Raw genomic sequence first — 21226 nt, 5'->3', positions numbered from 1 at the left:
ACTGCACAACCCACTAGGGATTAACACATATATTACATGTGTATATCTATCTGTTTACCCATTTTCGTATTCTATATTAGCATATAAGGGATATGCAAAATAACAGTTCTTCAAAGAATGTCATAATACTCTAAAAAAATCCATAGTAAAGGGTATGTGAGCACATATAACTCTGGGAGCTCTGGGAGCTGTCGCTGAAAATTCAACATTCAGCAAAACTAAAAATATCGATGTATACGATGTCGTATAAAAATAAATAGTATTTTTCATATCGATATATCGATATAATATTTGAGCCTTGCTTCGAAAACCTGTTATGGTCAAGTCGTTTTATTTTCTTTTTTCTTCTGGCACAAATTTTTCGACCGCGGAGACATCAACTAGTGACTAGGTGTCGAATTTTACTCCGAATTTTCCCAACTGTTCACGGAGCGGTTGCTGCGCGCGTCGTCAAATAAAATAACTAATACTAAAATAAAAATAAAATAATTTGAACTCGGAGGAAGGCGGTTGCTCGATACTCTGTACATAATACATATGTATATGATTGTTGTGTATGTGTACCACTCTTGACTCTTCCCTCCATCTTTGGTGCCCGTAGTGTTAAAGATATGTTGCATACAAAATAAGATTAAAAAGGTTTTAAAGAGGTGTAAGCAACTGCTCTTTTGTTTATTGATTTTCCCACCGCGCTGCTTTTACTCGTATAACAAAAAAAAAGAGTTTTTCTTTGAATTTGTGAACCGTTACCTTGGTGTCGTTGCATAATTTGGTTGCTGGTTGCTGCTGCGTCTGCAGAATCGCGGGGTCGCGGTGCGGTCGTTATTCTCCCCAATAGTATGACTTTCCAAGAATATTAAACAGAAAAGACATAAACGTGCCAAACGCTTGGAAAAGGTGACGCAGCAGCATCAGAGGAAAGCCATGCATATGAGTCAATGGAATCGGAATGTACATAATAATTAAGCACAACGAAGGCAGAAAAAATAATACACAATAAGCGCAGCTTTGCTTCTGCTATAGTTTTCTGATTCTTCGATCGGTGGGTGGTCCGTTTGTACTGGGATGGGTACTATACTGTGACATAACGGTATTATTGTGGCAAACAGAAAGGCCAACCTTCGAAGCCCCAAGCAGGCAAAAAGAGAGTGCCAGGGGAAGAAGGACAGGAAGCAGTGCCGTTTTTGTTTCGCTGTTATTTCTTGTTCTCTTCTCCCTACTGCGCTGCTGCGACACGAGCTTCTGCTTGCGTTGCTGTTAATGTTTGTATACCCTTCCATACCACACGATATACAGATGTACTTATTAGGTAGTCCCTCAGCTTGAACGCAGTAAATAACCAAAACTGTATATCTAAATCATACAGCTGGAAAACGAAAGTTCTATTTATAATCCAGTATTTAATATACATCTGTATATGTATGTGCATAAATACATATGTACATACATATATGACAATCAATAGCCTATAAGGTGATGTGCTTCTTTTGATTAAAATCGCTCACAAGGGTATTCAATGTTAGACTTGCTTAATGGTTGCTCTGTTAATGGTGGCCCAATATTTTTTGGGACATTTTCTCCGCCAGCGTGTAGGTTGAGGGGAGGATGGGATGGAAATCTTTTGGGTGCAGTGGGACGGCCGGGGCGCTTTGTATTTGCTGAGCGTGCTTAATTTATGTGTCTTTGTGTTTAAATTGCAGATCTTAAACGTAGAACAGCCGCATACAGATACACACACGGACTAATACTCATATATTAACATATACTGCCACCACCCTCGTTGTCGTTGTCGTTGCCGTCGTTGTTTTTGCTGCTGCCTTCGTCGCTGCAGCACAGCCAAGTTAGAGAACAAGTGCGCCGCAGCCCTCCGCGCGTATTTTTAATTGCTTTAACATGACGTCGTCTGGACTCAGAGCGGCGGCAGCGCTGCTGCTGCTCTGCGCCGCCACGTTTGCAGCTGCCGCAGAGCTGTCGGACAAATTGCGCGATGATTCGGAGCTTTCTCAGGTGAGTCGGAGTCGGAAAAACAACAGTTCGCAAACAGTTATGTTACACTTACAGTAAAACGTATGTATGTACGTGCTTTTCGAAACACTTGTAGGTGAGTAGCAGGTTGGTTCCACTGTCCCCTATTCATCATCGCCGCCCTCCAGACTAGACCAAACCAGACCAGACCCTTATGCTACTCATGGTTACTCATTCTTGGACACACAACAATTGACACTTTTCGGCCATCGTATGCCTAGCGGCTGCCCTTGAACGGAAAAACCTTGACAGACACCGAGCGAGAGAAGGAGAGAGATATGAGTAGTGCGAGAGCCCGAGAGCGAGAGCGGGCGAGCAGGTCGCTATTTGAAAAAGAGCCTGCGCAAGAGAGAGACGGCACCACAGCCACCAGCACAGGTAGAAGCAGCAGCCACAGCCACAGCCTCAGAATTCCATTCCTAATCACGTCCTTGACCTTTTCCATTTTCACTTGTTGTTGGACTGCTGCTGCTGCTGCTGCTGCTGCTGTGGAAAATCGATGCCCGCCGCAAAAAGAACTTCTGGCGATTCGTCCAAAGTCCATTCCCATTCCCAGCCACAGGCACAGCTCCATTTGGTCATATTTGGTATGCATGGCGGAGCCTTCTATTATGTAAACGAGTAAAACTACATAAATTAAGGTAAAACCAACCAAGTCAGACCGACTGACGGACAATTGCCCGGCCGTTGACGTCGGCTGAGCATAACAGTTTTATATTTAGTTTGCCTTTTTACACCTTCACACGCCAACACACACGCACACTGAAACACAGAGAAAACGCATTAAAAAAATGTAAAAACCCAGAAGCCAACAAACAGAACAGTGGCGGTGTGGCTCCCCCATGTAGGGTCAGCAGAGGCAGAGGTCGAGCATCGGTGACAAGATCTATAGCAGGAAACTCCCTGGCTATGCCCTTGAAAGAGATGTTCTACTCTGCTAAGCATTTAATGGCCGAAAATACTTGTTAGCCGAGAAGAAAAGCATCTTCCAACTGAAAAGAAAGCGTGCAACGGAAAGAGAGGGACATGCCAGAGGGACTGGCAATGTACGAGTAAGTGTTGTTGCAAGTGTCTCCTCTGTGCCTAGGTGTCTGGGAAGCACCCACCCCCCTCCCTGGCCACGATTCAAGACGCTAGAGACGAAACAGAGCGTACCCATGGCTTGCTCATTATGCTGGCCATTCTCATTACATGCTGATGGCTTAGATAAATACATACATATATACATACATATGTATGTAGGTTGGTTTTCTTCTTTCTGCTTTCGGCTTGTGCTTGTGCTTGTGGCCCCAAACCGATCCTGAAACAGAACAGACTTACATAAACGCGTTCGTTTGAGTGAAATTTCCAATGAAATTAATTTACATACAGATGAGTAAGTGCATCTGTGCGGGCGGGGTGACCTCCTGCATTGACCCCACACTTCCTGTCGTGCGTGCATCATGATCATGATCATCGTCGTCATCGTCATCGTCATCGTCTTCGTTTTATTAATATTAATTTTTAACCTTTGACTGATGCACTGCAACGGGAATTGCACTGGACACGAGCATGGTCGAGTGGGGGAGGCAGAAATGGGTTGACAACTGCCGCCGGCTGAACCCTGTCTAGGCGGAGGGGCACACAGAGCCAGCCAGCCGGGTGCACGCAGCATCGGGGGGATTCAATTAAATTTAATTTAAGATTACAATGCGATGCCAAAGCGCGAGTGAGGCCACCGCCGCCGCCGCCGACGCCGACGGTCGCGTACCACTAGACGATATACGATATGCGATATGCCGTGCTCCATTACATCTGAGGCGATGAATGAGAGCCACGGCTGACCTTAATGGATCCAAAGTAGAGGAGAACACATGCTCGGCGGCGACGGATTCATTTGAGTGATCCGTGAACGGCCTCGGGAGTGATGCCTTATCCCAGCCCCCTACCCCCTCCCACAGCGATACCAATTAAAAGAGAAATGTGCTTCGGCTTCGACTCGGGGGTTGAGACTGCTTTCGCTTGTGGCTTGTGGCTGGTGGCTTGTGGCTTGTGGGTTCCTGCAATTATCCCAAAAACTTAACCATACAAACCACAGACATATGTATGCATCTATAATTTGTACCAATTAAATTTATTTATACAACATGCACTGCCCGGATTTCTGTCTCTGTTCAGCAGAAAGACTTTCGTTCTCTCGCTCGCTCGCTCTCTCTTTCTGTTGCTCATTAATTTTTATAGCTCTATTAGATGAAAAACAAAAATTGAATTTCCTCAAGTGCCACGCCCCCACTACACTACATGCTCCCCCCCCCCCTCGCCACTTCCTCTGTTGTTTGTAGTAGTTTTTTTGGACTAGGAACAATTTAGTACATTTTTTGGCTAAAAGTGAAAGACAACAACAACAAGTTTGAACTGCCAGCGGTTCTCTCTCTCTCTTCTTCTTCTCTCTCTATCTTTCAGAGCACTGCCAAATCCTTCAGGCGCCTTATGCCAGTTAGGGTAAGCTGCAATACCAAAAAAAAAAAAAAAAAAAAAAAAAAGAACTTACAAAAAACACCATTCAACTTTCAAAACAAACAACGCCGCAACATCTACAAAACATTTACAAAAACAGTCACATGTTCTTAATTTTTTGTTAATAAATATTCAGACGGGGCGGTGAGTGAGGGGAGTGAGGGGGGCCCAGCCATTGGCCAAATTATTGTTTGCCCCGCCGTCTGGCTCTGGCTGTGACTCATGCCCTTGACTCTCTCCGAGAGAGAGATTGGGGGGTGCCCTCTCTGTCTCTCTGTCTGTGCCCTCCGGGGGTCATTGGCACTCGTGAAAATCAAAATGCGCTTTCCAAATCACCCCTTGCTTGGCCCAGAGGGGGGGCCAGTCCCCCCTGGGACCTTTTGAGGATGGTTAAGAAACAAGTTTCGATTTTGCTCGTGCTTGCATAGTAAATGAGACGTCCTCCCAGACCTCTGGCTGCTTATCAATGACAGGATAATACCCTAACAATTGAAGCAAATTTCGGGCTTATGAAAATAGTCCCCCGGGCATATCGCAGGCTGCCATCTGGCGCGGCGGCCGACCGTAACCTTATCGCGATGGTGTGCCAAAAGGGCCGGAAACTCATCAAGATTAATGTTCCCTTCATCAAATGCAAAACATTCGAAAGGGAAAATTTATGAATGTAATTGCATCTAATTGTCAAATGCTTCTAGTCTCTCCCCCGGGCCCGGGGGTAGTTCACTTTCGGGCAGTGAGATGTGATGCTGTGTGCTGACAGATGGGGAGATATACTGTCCGCCCAGAGGAAGCGGCTGTTGAGTAAACAATGTCACTTCTATAATTTCCCTCGAATCACTTCCATCCGAAGAGAAATCGACATGATATCCCTCTCAATAGGTGTCCCATTTCAGGCGCTGACGTTGACATATGCCAGAGCCAATCCCTAATACCCTTACTGCACTTATCCAGCGGAGCACTCTCTGTATGTCCTTTAGATAAGAGAAAACATTTCGAAAGCGAAACAGAGACCTGGCCAGAACAAAGCCAGTCGGCGACTCGAATGACCAGGACCAGGACAACGGCCCGCTCTATCGTGAACTGGTCCGGTCTCAAATTACCAGAAAAGAACAAAATGTACGAGTATATTGTATGTGCGTGTGTTCTGTCGATGGGGAGAAAGGGAAAGGGAAAAGGAAAAGGGACTCTTGAAGGCAAATTGCCATGACTCATGCTGTGCCCAGGACCTGGACACAAACGCGAAAGTCACACGACCGAGCGAGCCGTTTTTAAAAGAGAGCACAGAAAAAGGTGTTGTCCTCGGCAGGACACGCACCCACACAGTCAACACACAGATGCACACGCACACCACAGAAATACATATGTATTTACTTGGTCCCATAAACCTGGCTGGGAATGTGCAGCGGGGCGTGGTGGGAGGTGGTGAGAGCTGGCTGGGAAGCCGCAAAGTGTGCGGTTGCATGTCGTTGCCGCTGGCCAGGCCGATGACGTTGCCGGGGCAGGTGGCCGGACTGGGTGCGGGCATGGCTTAGGGTCAGTGGCTGGTATTTGGGGTAGCTGCTAGCAGGAAAATGCATTTTCATGTCCCGCTCCTGACAGATAGCGGACTCTCAATGGAATGACACACACGTACACACACAGTCCACTTAGCCCATGAACCAGTCGCCAGTCCACAGTCCACCCCCGGGTGTACAGCTATCCTGGCGGCCATTCTGCTGCTTACGTAATTGGTTCAATAAACCTTTTTTGCGTCTGGCCCAACCAGGCCATGCATAATGTTCCTTCTTTTATTAGTTTGTTTGACGTTGCCATAGAAATGGCCCGGCAGTCAGTCGCAGTCGCAGTCGCAGTTTTGCCAAAACTGCCACTCCCCCCCCCCCAGCAACCGACTATCCACCACCCCCCAATATCCACCCTCCACACCCACACCCCACCCAGCAACCACCTCCTGCCACATTTGGTTCGATATACTCGTTATTCTATCAGTCATGGAGAGAGAAAGTGTAACGAAACGACCTCCGTTCCCCCTTCTCTTTGCAGTTCTACAGCCAAGTGGAGCAGAATCCCATTGCCAATGCAACGCTGACGCTGCGCAGCTGCACGATCTTCGTGCCCACCAATGAGGCCTTCCAGCGCTACAAAGGGAGCATCCATGTGCTCTATCACATTAGTAAGTGCGGATGATAAATCATGCGAATGAAAGTACATATTTTTATGACATGTATATTTATTTGCAGCTACTGCGGCTTTCAGCAAAGAACAACTGCCAAAATCTGTGTCATCCGACATGGACGGCAATCCGCCGCTGTACATCACAAAGAATCGCAATGGTGACATCTACGTGAACAATGCCCGGATCATTCCCTCGCTGAGCGTGGAGATGACCAATCGCGAGGGCAAGCGTCAGGTCAGTGCCAGACCCCTTTTGTCCGCTGTCGACCATGAATCGAATCCAATCCAATCCGTTACTCTTTCGCCTGCAGGTCATGCACATCATTGACGAGGTGCTGCAGCCACTGTCCGTTCAGAAGAACGCCAAGGACAACATCAACAATCCGGATGCGATGCAATTCCTGCAGATGGCCGAGCAGCTCGAGCTGAATGACTTCCACTTGCGCACCTATCGCTCTCAAGTGACGCTGGCGAAGAAGGAGTCCGTCTACCAGTCGCCCGGAGCTCACACTTTTCTCATTCCCATCGACGAGAGCTTCAAGGTGACGCGTCCGCCTTCGGTTTATTGCATTTTGTATCCAATTTAATGTTGTTGTCGCATTGCAGCTCTCGGCACGGAGTGGCCTGGTGGATGCCAAGGTCATTGATGGCCATGTGATACCAAACACTGTCATCTTCACTGCCGCCTCGCAGCACGATGATCCCAAGACATCGGCTGCATTCGAGGATCTGCTCAAGGTTACCGTCAGCTTCTTCAAGCAAAAGGATGGCAAGAGTGAGAGCCCCAGCACACTCATCGATCGATCTCGCTAAAGTTAATCCGTGCATTTTCTTCCTGTTGCAGTGTACGTAAAGTCCAATACCATTGTGGGCGACGCCAAGCATCGAGAGGGCGTGGTGCTGGCCGAAATTGTCAAGGCCAACATACCAGTGCAGAACGGAGTCGTCCATTTGATTCACCGCCCGCTGATGATCATCGATACGACCGTCACCGATTTCCTAAAGGTAGCACAAAAGCACACACAACCCCAGCTCTAGCCCAAACACTGCCAACACAACAACAACTAAGATACTCAGATACAAAACACAACACATAGACAGATAGTACATACATTCCCTGGTAGTGCCTGCGGCTTGCGATAAGGCTTGGCATTTTGATTGGCTCGCCTCGCTGGGGGCAGCAAAGATACCAAGATACCATACCAATTAAGTTGCTTGCCCAGCAGTTGCTTAACACATGAACATGCCCACAAACACACACACATACACATACACACACCAGCTAACACACATACCAAGCAATGCCTTCTACTTTGCATTTGGACGAGTGGCTGTCGCCCAAAACTCGGCCGCTTCCAGCGGCCACAAATTCCACACAGCGCTCTGCCGAATGCAAAGCCAAAACCAGATCGAACTGCATCCGAAACCCACACACACACACATACAAAGAATAGATTAGTCGATACAGAACCCCAGTTCCCAATAGCAAAACATTTCAAAAAAAAAAATTAACCCAAAGTCTGATTTTACGTAGAACTGAATTTCGGCATATGATCGATAAATTGGTGCAAGATTCCCCGTCCGAAAAGAGTTTTGCTCAAAAAGTTGTTTTGTTCAGTTCGGTTCCATGTAAAATCAAAAGCAAAATTTTATTTTAAAATAATTTTTTAAAATATAAATTTTATTTTAAAAAAATTTTGGGTGTAATGTAAGTATTGCCAAAAAATCGAAAATCGAAAAAACCAAACAATTATTAGACCTTAACTCAATGTATTTTCATGTGAATATCTCTCAGCGATATCAAATTTTCATACCAGAATGCCTTCTCCTCGCAGTTTCCCTCAGTCCCATTTGGCAGATATCGGGCAAGGCGTTCCAAAATCTGAATCTTTTGAACTATGAATTGGCTAACACCGAAACGCGCCTTGCTTTGTCTGGCTGAAATCGCAAAAACTTCACTCACGAAAAGCTCCCATTACTGCCCATTTAAATGGAATGTATCTATTCATATATTGGCCATACATATTGTGTACTCGTAATCCCCTCGCTTTCAGTCGCCGTCCATAAGATCACTGATCACCGATCAATCAATCAATCGACCGATCGCTCGCTCGCTCGCTCGCTCAGCCGGCATGCTTTAGCTGTACTCGTAAATGTTTCTTATACGCATAATCGTGCTCCACATCCGTCGTATGGAAGAGCCCTCATAGACATCCACATTACACATATACAGTGCGTTTCAAAACTTTCACATCACTCAATTTGCTAATCAACTAAAGCTATGTGCCAAGATGTGGAAGGTATGGCCTGTTATCTAGATTTAATAAAGGCAGGTACTTAGGATCGTCCAAAGTTAGTCAAAGAACGGATGCTATGTTGGCCCTTTGGTTATGAAACGGACTGTACATTGTGGTGTCATCTGAATGGATCAATTAGCGTGTAGGCCTCATCAGCGCCCCCATATCTCGTTTCCTTTCTATAGTTCTGTTGCAAACTACTCGTAATGTTTCTCTTTTCCCAAAATTTATTTACTGATCCCAAATCTATCTTTTGTTTCTTGCCACATGCTGAATCGACCGACATACACTAAATACACTAAAAACAACTACATACATACGTCACATTCCAACCACATATCGCTCAACTATTGAACCAAAAAACTTATCCGATAACGAATTCAGTCGTTCAAGGTAACAAAATAACCAAATTCCGTTTTAATATTGAGTTTACGAGTATGTGCTTTGGCTTTGGCTTTGATTTGCAATTTGCGTTGTTGTCCTGCAGAACGAATAGAATGCGAGGGATCCATTTGCATGACTCTCACCCCCAGAATGTGATTTGAACGGCATGTGAATGAGTAAAGCCTTTTGGGGGTATCTCTATATGAGATTTATAAATAGCTTGGGCTTGACTGTACCGAATTGTAGCTAATTTAGTTCGCACTTAGAGCTGCTAGTTTACCAAATGAAGGAAGGCATCCAGAGGTTCTTCTTTTGAGTCGAGTAACAGATGGACACGAAATGCAGACGAATGGAAGTTTTTGTGGGGTTGTGACTATGTATTTGGGTATTTTTTTGTGCCACCTATTTGAAAGATTTGTATAAACTTAAGCACCTTTAAGCCCCACCTACATTTAAGTGTTAAATTCGTTCTAAATGTTGAAAAGTGCACGCCAGCCAAATCGATTATCGAAAATCGTTAGTTAACTATGTAAATAATTGCCTGCTAACTGCCATATGATCGTAGAAACATGAGAATAAAATCTATGTATTTCCATTGTGCTTCCTTTCAAACGTTCTCCCGTGGCGGAACAACTCTGGCACTCTGCGCGGAACACATAATCTTTCCAATGATCAATTTCTATTCGAATCTTTAAATCAATCAAAACCAAACTCTTTTCTACCACCACTCCGTTTTGTAAACCGATTTAGTTCTTGAACGTAAGTAACTGTGTCACACGCACACAACCACACGCATCACATCACATCTCGTGCACACACACTGCAGAAAGAGCGACAGCAGCATCTGTACATTTGCTATCGAATTGCCATCCAAAAGCAAACCCAATCAACGCACCATCAAGTCCACAGATTGAACCAGATTTGGTCTCTACATCATAGTGCAATCATTTGGCATTAACCACATTTTAGAGTCGAATTCAAACCAAAATAAAATTGGCAGTTCCGTGATTGTTACAAATTGATGTTTATATGTACACCCCCCAAAAAAGTACCCAAATCAGCTTGAGCATACTCCAACCTTCCATTCAGCAGTTCAATTTGCTTTTATTTTGACTTTTAATTTGATGTTTGAGCACTTTTCTGCACACATTATTTGAATCCAACTGATCAATGTGCCTTGTCTTTTGAAGGAGAACGGCGAGAACGGAGCTCTGAGAAAGTTCTACGAGGTCATTATGGACAACGGCGGCGAAGTGCTGGACGACATCACCAACCTGTCAGAGGTCACAATTCTGGCACCCAGCAATGATGCCTGGAATGCATCCTTAATCGAAAATCTTTTAAGGTGAGAAGCTTAAATGTTTAATAAACTCGGAGTGTGTTTTATTTGATTTCCTTCGACTCTCAGAAACCGCAAGAAGATGAGGGAAATCCTGAACATGCACATTATTAGGGACCGCTTGAATGTGGATAAGATCAGGCAGAAGAATGCCAATATGGTAAGTGGTCGCTGTGGCTGAGAATCAAAGACGGTGTTTTGCTTAGCTCATCGTATCCACCGACAGATTGCTCAAGTGCCGACCGTCAACAACAACACGTTCCTGTACTTCAACGTCAAGGGCGAGGGCACCGATGCCGTGATCACCGTCGAGGGCGGTGGTGTCAATGCCACTATCATACAGGCCGACGTTGCACAGACCAATGGCTATGTACACATTATCGATCGGGTCCTGGGCGTTCCACACACCACAGTTCTGGGCAAGCTGGAGTCCGATCCCATGATGAGGTATGCGCAGTCTTGATTTTTGCATCTGAACAGCTCCGTGATAGAAGATTCTCTCCACACTCCACAGTGACACCTACAAGATGGGCCAGTTCTCACACTTCAACGATCAGCTGAACAACACTCAGCGCCGCTTCACCTACTTCGTGCCCCGGGACAAGGGCTGGCAGAAGACCGAGCTGGACTACCCATCTGCCCACAAGAAGCTCTTCATGCCTGACTTTTCCTATCATGTACGTTGGCCATTTCCCAAGCGAAGCTTCCCCTAATGTCCCATTCTTTCTTTTGATTTTTTTCAATTGCAGTCAAAGTCTATTCTGGAACGCCATCTGGCCATTGCGGATCATGTGTTCACCATGAAGGATCTGGTGCAGTACTCTGAGCAGGCCGGCAACGTTGTTCTGCCCACATTCCGCGACTCGCTCCAACTCAGAGTGGAAGAGGAGGCTGGACGTAAGTTATCTACCGAGCCGGCGACAGGGCACAATGCTCTAAATGCTTCTCTTTCGATTCATTTCAATCAATACTTGATTTATTCTATTGGTCCCCCTCCCTGTATGCTGTATTACTAACTGAACCTGTTTTTCTATATAACTCTCGACCTAAAACTTCTCGCTTATGCTTAACAAAATCTAACCGTTGTCCAAACAAAAGACCTACATGATGAGAATGCTAGTCACGAATGGACTGGTGAGTGCCTGCAGTTTGTCAAACCCACCCACCCATCGCACAGCCCACAAAAATCTGTCCTGCCCGTGCTCACATTAGCAATCCATCGAAAACCACATAGAAACATACATACCGTATTCGAGAGTGGAGGAGCATTGATTATAATTGGGAAATCTTTGTGTTACAGGCTATGTGATCATCTGGAACTACAAGAAGATCAATGTCTATCGGCCCGATGTGGAGTGCACCAATGGAATCATCCATGTCATTGACTATCCGCTGCTGGAGGAGAAGGACGTGGTTGTGAGCGGAGGTAGCTATCTGACAGAATCAAGCATTTGCATCATTTTGGCCAACCTCATAATGATAACAGTAGCAAAGATCTTGAACTAAACGCATCCAATATGTAAAAATCCAAATCAAAAAGCAAACGCAAAAGCGAATCAAACAACAACCGCAACACATAGCAACCACCACAGTCGTCTACAAACACCTACCAATCAGCCGATCAAACCCAAAACTAAAAAACAACATTCAAAATCAGACAAATATGAAATATATATGGATATATTTATAGCCAGCACTAGATATATATATATATCCATATGATATCCACGTATTGAAGAACAAGCAATCAAAACTGTATCTGTATTATATGGGTCACAAGCCACATGCCTCATGCCCCCCACATACATACATACACACATATTCAGACACACACGCATGCAGAAAAACAATCTGCTAGATAGATTTGCTTTAACATAACATGACAGCTTTCCTCTAAAGATGATGATTGATAATGAGAATGAAGATGGAGATGAAGATGAAGATACTCGTAAAGATGAAACGAGAGACGAGATGAAACCTTTACTTTTAAGTATTAAACTGGATACCCCTTCTAAGGCCTTATGTATTATATGAAATATATAACCCATTGTGTAACATTTTAATTTTATGTTCGACATATACTGATAGCTTACGTTCATGTCTCTCTACGTTCATCGGCTCGCTAAGTTTAACATTTAACCAGCGTACATGTATGTGTGCATATCTGTACGTATCGTATGGATAGGAACCATTGAATATCTGATTTTGTTTATGATTTTAAGTGTACATTTTATTTGTGAATTGCTTGTTTTAGTTAATGGTCTAATTTATGAGTTATCCTAAGTAGAATGCGTATCGTATCGTATCCCATTCATGTACATGTCAACGCAGAAGCAATAAGCGCATCACATACTCACATACTACAACATACACATACACTTACATTACCATTACACACACACATACAAAAACATTGTAAAATTCGATAAAGTGTGAAAGAAAGATATTTGAATAATAAACTGAAAGTTTTTCATTTGTAAATTCGATGGTACTCGTACGAAACGAAACGAAATTCTTAACTTGTAAGCCCCAGCAGCATATCCTTGCTTGTCTCTAAATCGAATGAAAGACAAGAAACGAGCGAGCAAGCCAGAACAAAACTATTACCGAAAGAACAACAAAATTCAACTAAATAAAATGCCATCCTGCACTTAGTTTATAGTCCTGCCATGCATGTAAGCCCCCATACAGAACAGAACAGACACTCACACACACACGCCACACATCAGACATCCGACATCCGACATGGAACGAAGATAGCAACTGCAATTTAGGTTAGAATGTTTCTATACTGCCGTCAACTACGAACTACTACAAAACATACTCCAGCACTCCCTGTATCCTCAAGGATAAGTTTACATAACAGAACACGACATCTGCATACTCTCACTGAATGGATTTTGATACAAATTTTAACCCACATACAATATATGTATAAATACAAGACACTATGTATTTGTGAAATGTATGTACGATGACGATGATGATGATGATGTGAACCAGAACAAAATTCTCCTCCCCTGCTGCATCTGTTGCAGTTGCAGTTGCATTTTAAACCTTTGAATGTAGTTGTCATGTAAAATTTATAAAAAACAAAAACAAAAAACAATCTAGTTTATAGTCTGATTTAGAACAACCCAATGCTAACTATACAAACTCTTTTTCTATTCCTCTCTGTCTCTCCCCGAATAATGCCATGTACTTATAGGTTAGACATTGTAACTAGCGTGTGTGTCCCAACCTACCATACAACCAAAACTGAGCGTTAAACATTGAACTGCTACTACTCTCCTTCTTCTATGTAAACCTCCCCAAGAGAAACATGCATTAACTATCAGAACACACTATTATCAACACTACACCTTACACACCACACCACACACAGAAAGACACAGAACCACCCACTTACGATACTCGATACTCGAAATACTCGTACTGTAGCGAAAATCTCTCTCAGTTGTAGTTCGAACAGCTAATTCCCGATCTGATCGGATTATCCCTTTCCCCCCCCCACCCCGACCACAAGTACCAGTTCCAGAAATCTTTATCTTTAGTAGGCGGCGGTGTCGTCGCTGCAATGTTGCAATGTATTGCTTGTACTGTAAGCAGATTAGTTTGTTTCGTAGCAGCTAAAAGAAAAAATGAAATGTACTCGTATGTAGAAATGAGGATTACGCTAAATGAAAGTATGTACACGTAAGCTTTAAAGAAGAGTGCTTCGAGGAGTGGTGCAGATGGATGGTGCAAAGGATGGATTGCACTTGCAATTTGTGTGTCGTAGTCAGTAGTTGCACGTTGGCCAGCGTCGGCCTGGCGTGCAACTAGTGCCTTACTAAAGATAAACGCATTACCTTAACCTTTATACAAATTTACTCGATTGAAATGTATGAAATTAAATGAATTATTACTTCTAACAACTAACAAAGAGTGCAAATGGTCAAGAGCATAAGCGAAGCTGCATTTATTTGCTAGCTACATACAATACCCCACACAATACAATAAAATACAACACAAGCCACTTGTAAAAGTCAAAGAAACATATGGAAAGTGTAAGAGAAGAGAATTATATTTATATCGCGCCGGTTCTGCTTCACCATACAAACATAAGTATACGTACAGCATAAAAGATATACATACCTACTACAGAATTGATATTCAGCCACACGCTATTTACACCAAATACATAAAATACAGATCAAGGAAATCATATTTTTCATATATTTGTCAGAATATTACTATAACGTAAAATGTAGTCTAATTACTGGTCAACTCCAAGAACATCACGATTGGGTGGTGAATTGTATCTCAAAGGAAACACCTAATCATGTATTGTATCGATGTATATTTAGCAATTGAGTTTTGAAGCAATCGTTAGCCACGAGAATATATCAGAGTACGAGTATGCATATATACTACATATATATGAAACCAAGCTTAAACTATGGAAAACCGCAGTGCAAAAGAATATTATTCCATTTTATTTTATGACAAACGCTTTTTACAAATAAACCAAAACCATTTGAATCGTAAAGGAGCAAGATTATATTTAGCATTAGTTAAACCAATTAATACATGTACTAGTAAACAGAATGTCAACCTCTACAGCATGCTTGAGCGAATAATAAAATTTCAAAAATACATACTATATATGACTAAACCCACTGTGTTTTATTCGAGCATTCAAATTTTCAAATTCAAAATTCTGTTTGAAATGGTATGTAAGTACGGCGCTAATCGCGCGCTAATGGTGGTGTTTTTTAGTACATTACATTAGTACATCTTTGCGGAACTAGTTCGCACAAATATTTTAGTGTGTAGAGATGTGAGATGGTGATAAATCTTGCAAAACATCATTTTTTTCAACATAATAGCCGCCATTTCTTTTATTTTCCGAAAATACCAATTTTTTGTGTAAAATCGAATTGATATTTTCGGAAATAAGAAATAAACCGACTAGAATGATGGAGCGAGCTGCAAAAATAGTTTACAGATTTGAAAGCTGTCTTACTGGTCTTCTTACTGATACAAATAATAAGTATCAAGATCGAGATATGTACCCAGGAATCTAATTAAATGCTTCAATAGGTAAAAACCATCACAATACGAGGTTACTGATGTTTTAAAGTTACTTGGAAAGCAGAATTTCAACATTAATTAAAAGTTAAAGGGTATACAAATGTGCATACTGCATTTATATGTGTGTTGTTGATATGTTACAAACATGTAGTTGGCATGTAAAAAAGGAAATTTTGTGTATAACCTGATTTTATAAACACTCCAATAAAGGGAGGTGCTTCAAATTAGCCAGTCATGTAGAAAATTGATTCATCAAATTATAAAATGCCTTGTTTGCCGCTGAGGGTCCTTATTAGCAATTAATTAAGATTAGATTAAGGAATCTGATTTTCATCGGTATATTTACGGTATAATTTGAAAAAATTACGTATATTTCGGTATATTTCTGGTGGTTCCGCGGGCACACTGTTAACATAAACAAAAACTGCAAGATGCAGGCATTTTAATTGAAAAAAAAAAAACACTTTAATTACTCGTTATACGATATTTAAGACAAGACATCTGTTACGTGGAGAAATAAAGATAAGCCGGGGTATTTGTTGCGGTTGATGTTGGTTGTTTGCTGATTGCGGGTGTTGACGAGGTATTTGCCTTACCAGCGCTATGAAGAAGCGGAGCAGTTGCAGTTCGGAGGCGTTCAAGGAGCAGCAGATGGACAGTGACGACATCAGCCTGCTCCAGCGACCATTGCGCACGGCCCACACGGGCTTCGAGGAGGCGCGTCGAGCCTACGAGGATGGCACTAACGAGGTAAGCATCGCTTACGCACAGGCTGTCTACGTGACTCAGCCTAGTGCAGCAATGGCGAGCCACGAACATTCCTTGGCATCGAATTCCGTGTGTTTATGTTAAGTATCTGGTATTGGTATTGAATATCTGCAGGTGCGCCAGCTGCTCAGCCAGGAGTGCAGCCTCATATACGAGTGCAAAGTTTGCCGCAACATGTTTCGCAGTCTTGCAAATTTCATCAGCCACAAGCGGGTCTTCTGCTGTGTGAGTGCCCGCACAGCCCAGCAGAACGGATACACAGTGAGTGCGCAGTAAAGACAATATCGTATTACCACAATTATCTCTCGGGGAAATCGTGTGAATCATCATTTGAATTCACTTGCAGGACCACAACTCCACCATGATCATACAAACGGGCAACGCGTCATCGCATCAGGACATTGAGCACATGCTGCGTAGTCGTAGCACTGGCTGCTCGCCAGTTCCTCGCGAAGTTCGTCCCATACGCGGTAGTATGCGGGACCTGAGTGGCGTCATCGAGCGTCTGCGACGCGAGAAGGCACCCTCGGCCGTGCAAAACACGCCCACGGTGCTGAAGCTGGAGTCGGTCCCGACCTCCAGTCAGGCCGTGTACCAAACGATTAAAACCGATGACCAGGATGACAGCATACGAACCGAAATAAACGAGGTGCATCATATGCTCAATCCCGGAAGAACGATTGTCGGCCCAGATGGTAAGGCAATGACCACAATCAAATGCGAGCGCCAAGGCGGCAGTGAATCGGGCGAAACGGCCGAGCAATCTATCAGCGATGACACAGAAGCAAACATATTGTGCGAGATATGTAAGGCAATCCATAGATAGATCCGAGTAGGCTGTGGAACTAATTTTCGTCTTGTGTTTTACATTCTACCAGGCAACCTAACATTTCAAACTCATAAAACTCTGAAAGTGCACATACAAAAGAATCACTCGGCGTCGACGTTTGTGTTTCAGTGTCCAGCCTGTTCTGAGACCTTCCTGCAGGCTGCAGCAGTTATACGTCATTTAACCAACAATCACAAGTGAGTAGAACAGCGTCAAAATGTGGATTAATAAGCCAGTCGGCAGTAGATGGTAGCTGTTAAATTCTGTTAGAGATGCAAATCTAATTTGTATTTTATTTTTCAGGAAACCCACGCGTCGCATTCGAATGATGCGTAGCAACATTATCAAGAATCCCATACAACAAGGAGACATTCAGACCAAGGGGCCCTCGCGCGAGCTGAAGCGCCTTCAGATGTCCGATGACGTGGTTGGCTATGCTCCAGAGCCGGCAGATTCGAGTGGTGAGAAGCTTAAAATTATGTCACCGTGCATTTACTGCGACAAGTCGTTCGAGCGTCGGGCCGCCTTGTCCACCCACCTGCTCAACTGTCGAGCCAAGCAGAAGGCGCTGGCCAAGCCTGCTCCTGGGGTCAAGAAGCTGAAAGCGAAAGCGAAAGCAAATCTGAGCAATGCCTCTAGTGTTGATGGAGCTGATGCAGAGAATGCAACAGATTCTGACGCCGTAGATCTGTCGGCCATCGAACGTACCATTAAGCAGGAACCTGACGGCGACACGATTGTTCTCAACGAAATGTTTGCCGACGTGGCGAAGAAGAATGACTCATTCGTAACGGGGCTGCATACGGTCTCACTGGACAAGCTTCACCTGCCCGACGAGTCCGACTCGGGCAGCGCCGGATCTACCAATACCAACATCAGTGAGGAGTCGCTCGCGCAAGAGTCCAATCCCGATGAGACCAAGGCCAAGGTGAAGAAGAAGCGCAGTGTGCCCCTTGAGAAGCAACTGCGCTGCCGCTGCAAGCTGTGCAACAAGGAGTTCAATGCCCTGGGCAACCTGCGTCGACACATATCTATGTTCCATTACAAGAAGTCACGCTTTGGCTGCAACATGTGTAACTATCGCGCTTTTCGTCGCTACGACATTGTCAACCACTTGGGTTTCGTCCACAAGATCGAAGGCGATCGCGACCAGCTAACCGAGCAGTACGTGACGACCCACGCGTGCGAGTACTCGCGCGAAGATGTGGATGCCGATATAATTTTGGTGGATGAGGAGGAGGAAGCCGATCGCCTGGCACTGGACGAGCTTGAGACCAAGCCACCAATCAAGACATACGAGAAACGGATGAAGCGTGCTAAGACGTCTGAGCCAGCGGGAGACGCTAGTCTCATATTACCTTCGACTGCGATAAAGAAGGAATCCGACCTGGAACCGGCCGATCCCATCCCCAGCAAGAAGCGTCGCAAATCACGCATTCAGATATCTCCCGATTCCGGCGACCAGACAACGGAGAAGCGTCCCACACGCAAGCGGGTCAAGGCGGTCAACAAGGACTTTGTGTACGAGATGGTCCGTTCGAAGCAAGATGGCTCCGGCACACTGACAGCACCAGCTCCCCTGGCCACGGAGTCCATGCGCGCCAAGCTGCGCCGCCATGCAGGCAACGACGAGAACAAACCAAAGCAATGGGAGGCCTACATAACAGAGGCCAAGAAGCCACTGGTTCAAGGTATCACACGTCGCATTATGCTGGAGCTTGTCAGCCAAGGACGCGCAGTGTCTGCCACGCTGCCAGAGCTGCCATCCGAGCGGCCGCAGATACGACCGCGCCTCATCTCTCACACACGCAGCGAAAGCCAGCAGCTGCAGCAGCAAGATGTGGTGGAGCCCGAGAGTTTTTTTGAGAAGATTGCAAAGCGTACGGCAGCCGGCGGCAAGGACGCCGTCATAAGTAACCTGTGGAACAAGGTCAACACAGCGAGGGCCCAGCAGCAAGGGTTGCCCAAGAAGGAGGAATCTAAATCGGAGTGCCCAATGGGGAGCACGCCGCCCAATAGCAAACCGACTCCAATGGAGTCACCGCCATCGCCACCTCGCAAAAGCCAGGCCAACGTTTCAGCTGTGACACCCACCCAGGCGACACCGACATCAACACCAACACCAATGCCCAAGCCAGCGCCGTTTCAGTCATCATCCGCTGGTATGGAATGCCTGAGCAGCAACAGCAGCCAAGCGGCCAAATTTCCGGCATTACCGAAGCCGCCATCCGTTCTACAGGCAGCTGCCAATGGCACCATCCAGCTCACATTGGATAGTCTCCTGCGCGCTGCCCTGCAGAACTGAGCGGAACCAGAAGAGGAAGCACACAACCGGAAATGGAAACCGCACTCACTATTTTCCACTGTTTTTGTCCCTTTCCTTCCATTCTGTACGGTTTTCTTGAAACTTTGCGCTTTTCTTCCCAATGGCGTTGCTGTCTCATTTAACGTTTAAACACATACATGTAATTCACTGGTGTCCTTATTATATAAAAAGCAAGTATGAAATTAAGAAACAGAAACTAAGTATCCCTAGATGGTAGATCGCTTAGAGTATTACGCTATGGAACAACCAAAACATATGGAAAATTATAGTATAATTTTGCAGATATTATAGAGAATGTTCGTTGTTTGCTGCCTGCTGAATGGCAAGACTACAGAATTTTTAAAATGTTATAGCTAATAATTTGTATGTACCTAATTTTATAGAGAACTGCAAAACCCCCCCTAAAATAAGGCCCCACAATTTTATATAAAGTGTACATATGTACATAGGATAGGTATTGTATTGTATTGTATGTACAACAGGCTGCCCTGCCCGGCTGCTACTTTAGTCGTACGATATACTGTATACTGTATGCTAAAACCAAACCAAAATTCACTGTGTATACATCCTATGAGGATACTCGAGGCGGAGGATGGGTAGAAACATCTTGCCATCTATCATGCGAATCCATCTCTTCTCGGAACCTAATTAGCATTATATCCAAGAACATCACACTGGGACTGAGGTGCCAGCCAGCGTGACGTCTCTTCACATTGCTGCTGCATAAATTTGTTACTCCAAATGTTAATTACAAACCTAAGCGAAAGTTAAGAAAACGTTGTTTCTGGCAATCTGTTGTGCATATTCGTATACATAGAACAATGTTTTTATACAGTCGAACTTTTTTGACTCTCGAACCCATCTGTCACGTCCCGCGAACTTGTATCTCCTGTACTCTACTCGGTACGATTCCTAACAAACTTATTTTATTACAAATAAGCAACATTCTATGGCACAGCATTGCCATGTTCAGATTCCAGTCACCCAACGGGCAACGGTTTCAAATTTTAAACGGCCCTAGGGAACCCTCGACGGAATGCGAATTGTCAAGAATTTTCGTGCTGAAAAAATTGTGTCATAAGTGTCCCTACTGTAGCACTAACTAAACAGGATGACAGATAACAGAAAGCATAAAAAAAAATATATCCTAGATAGACCGCGATTTTTCAAGAATTAATATTTTTTTGTATTTGTTAAAATAAATTTTCAGGCGACGACGTCGACCCAAAATTATTTTATATACATAATAGAGAGATATTTAAATTTTAAATTAATTTGTCTGCGAACATATTATTTTCACTCTATTGAGTTCCAGTTAAATACGATTTTATTTGGAGATTTTTCTCAAGAGCAGTAGCAATCGCCTCTGGCTACAGACATTGGCGCCATCAATTCAGAACAGTACCACCCTTCACCGTTTCCTGCCACTCCCAGGCATAAATCGTGCTAACTAAGACCTCAACCGCACCACGCCAATGGGTTTAATTCTGGCCTGACAAACAGGTGCTCCTTAA

The 21226-nt window shown here is 44.3% G+C and overlaps 2 protein-coding genes and 1 long non-coding RNA gene across 21 annotated transcripts; all 3 read left to right on the top strand.

The window, feature by feature from the left end:
* Positions 1 to 299: 299 nt before the first annotated feature.
* Fas1 (fasciclin 1) lies at positions 300 to 15358 on the top strand. Of its 17 annotated transcripts, XM_015181784.2 has the most exons (19): positions 300 to 554; positions 1701 to 2007; positions 4468 to 4506; positions 6562 to 6691; positions 6759 to 6928; positions 7005 to 7235; positions 7300 to 7468; positions 7538 to 7698; positions 8384 to 8401; positions 9375 to 9383; positions 10125 to 10133; positions 10565 to 10719; positions 10783 to 10873; positions 10940 to 11160; positions 11228 to 11390; positions 11463 to 11610; positions 11812 to 11847; positions 12014 to 12139; positions 13922 to 15358. In XM_015181784.2, the coding sequence occupies exons 2-19, from the start codon at positions 1894 to 1896 to the stop codon at positions 13924 to 13926; spliced, it is 1995 nt and encodes a 664-aa protein (XP_015037270.1). In that variant the 5' UTR covers positions 300 to 554; positions 1701 to 1893; the 3' UTR covers positions 13927 to 15358. The 17 variants fall into 17 exon arrangements, with proteins under 17 accessions (XP_015037270.1, XP_015037269.1, XP_033232981.1 ...); XM_015181783.2 differs by having other exon boundaries at positions 12014 to 15104; XM_033377090.1 differs by having other exon boundaries at positions 300 to 652; positions 12014 to 15104.
* Positions 2014 to 3258, top strand: LOC117183389 (uncharacterized). 3 transcript variants are annotated; one of them, XR_004468542.1, is made up of 3 exons: positions 2014 to 2101; positions 2154 to 2403; positions 2542 to 3258. It is a non-coding gene; the product is annotated as an uncharacterized lncRNA (long non-coding RNA). The 3 variants fall into 3 exon arrangements; XR_004468543.1 differs by having other exon boundaries at positions 2014 to 2097; positions 2154 to 3258; XR_004468541.1 differs by having other exon boundaries at positions 2154 to 3258.
* Positions 15359 to 16172: 814 nt separating the features above from the next.
* LOC4801485 (zinc finger protein 800) lies at positions 16173 to 20263 on the top strand. The gene is made up of 5 exons (XM_001358531.4): positions 16173 to 16539; positions 16672 to 16818; positions 16904 to 17363; positions 17436 to 17583; positions 17690 to 20263. The coding sequence occupies exons 1-5, from the start codon at positions 16393 to 16395 to the stop codon at positions 19689 to 19691; spliced, it is 2904 nt and encodes a 967-aa protein (XP_001358568.4). The 5' UTR covers positions 16173 to 16392; the 3' UTR covers positions 19692 to 20263.
* The last annotated feature ends 963 nt before the right edge of the window (positions 20264 to 21226 follow it).

The sequence above is a fragment of the Drosophila pseudoobscura genome, chromosome 2 (assembly GCF_009870125.1).
Source record: "Drosophila pseudoobscura strain MV-25-SWS-2005 chromosome 2, UCI_Dpse_MV25, whole genome shotgun sequence".
NCBI lineage: Eukaryota > Metazoa > Arthropoda > Insecta > Diptera > Drosophilidae > Drosophila > Drosophila pseudoobscura.
This window is presented reverse-complemented; position numbering and strand designations above follow the sequence as displayed.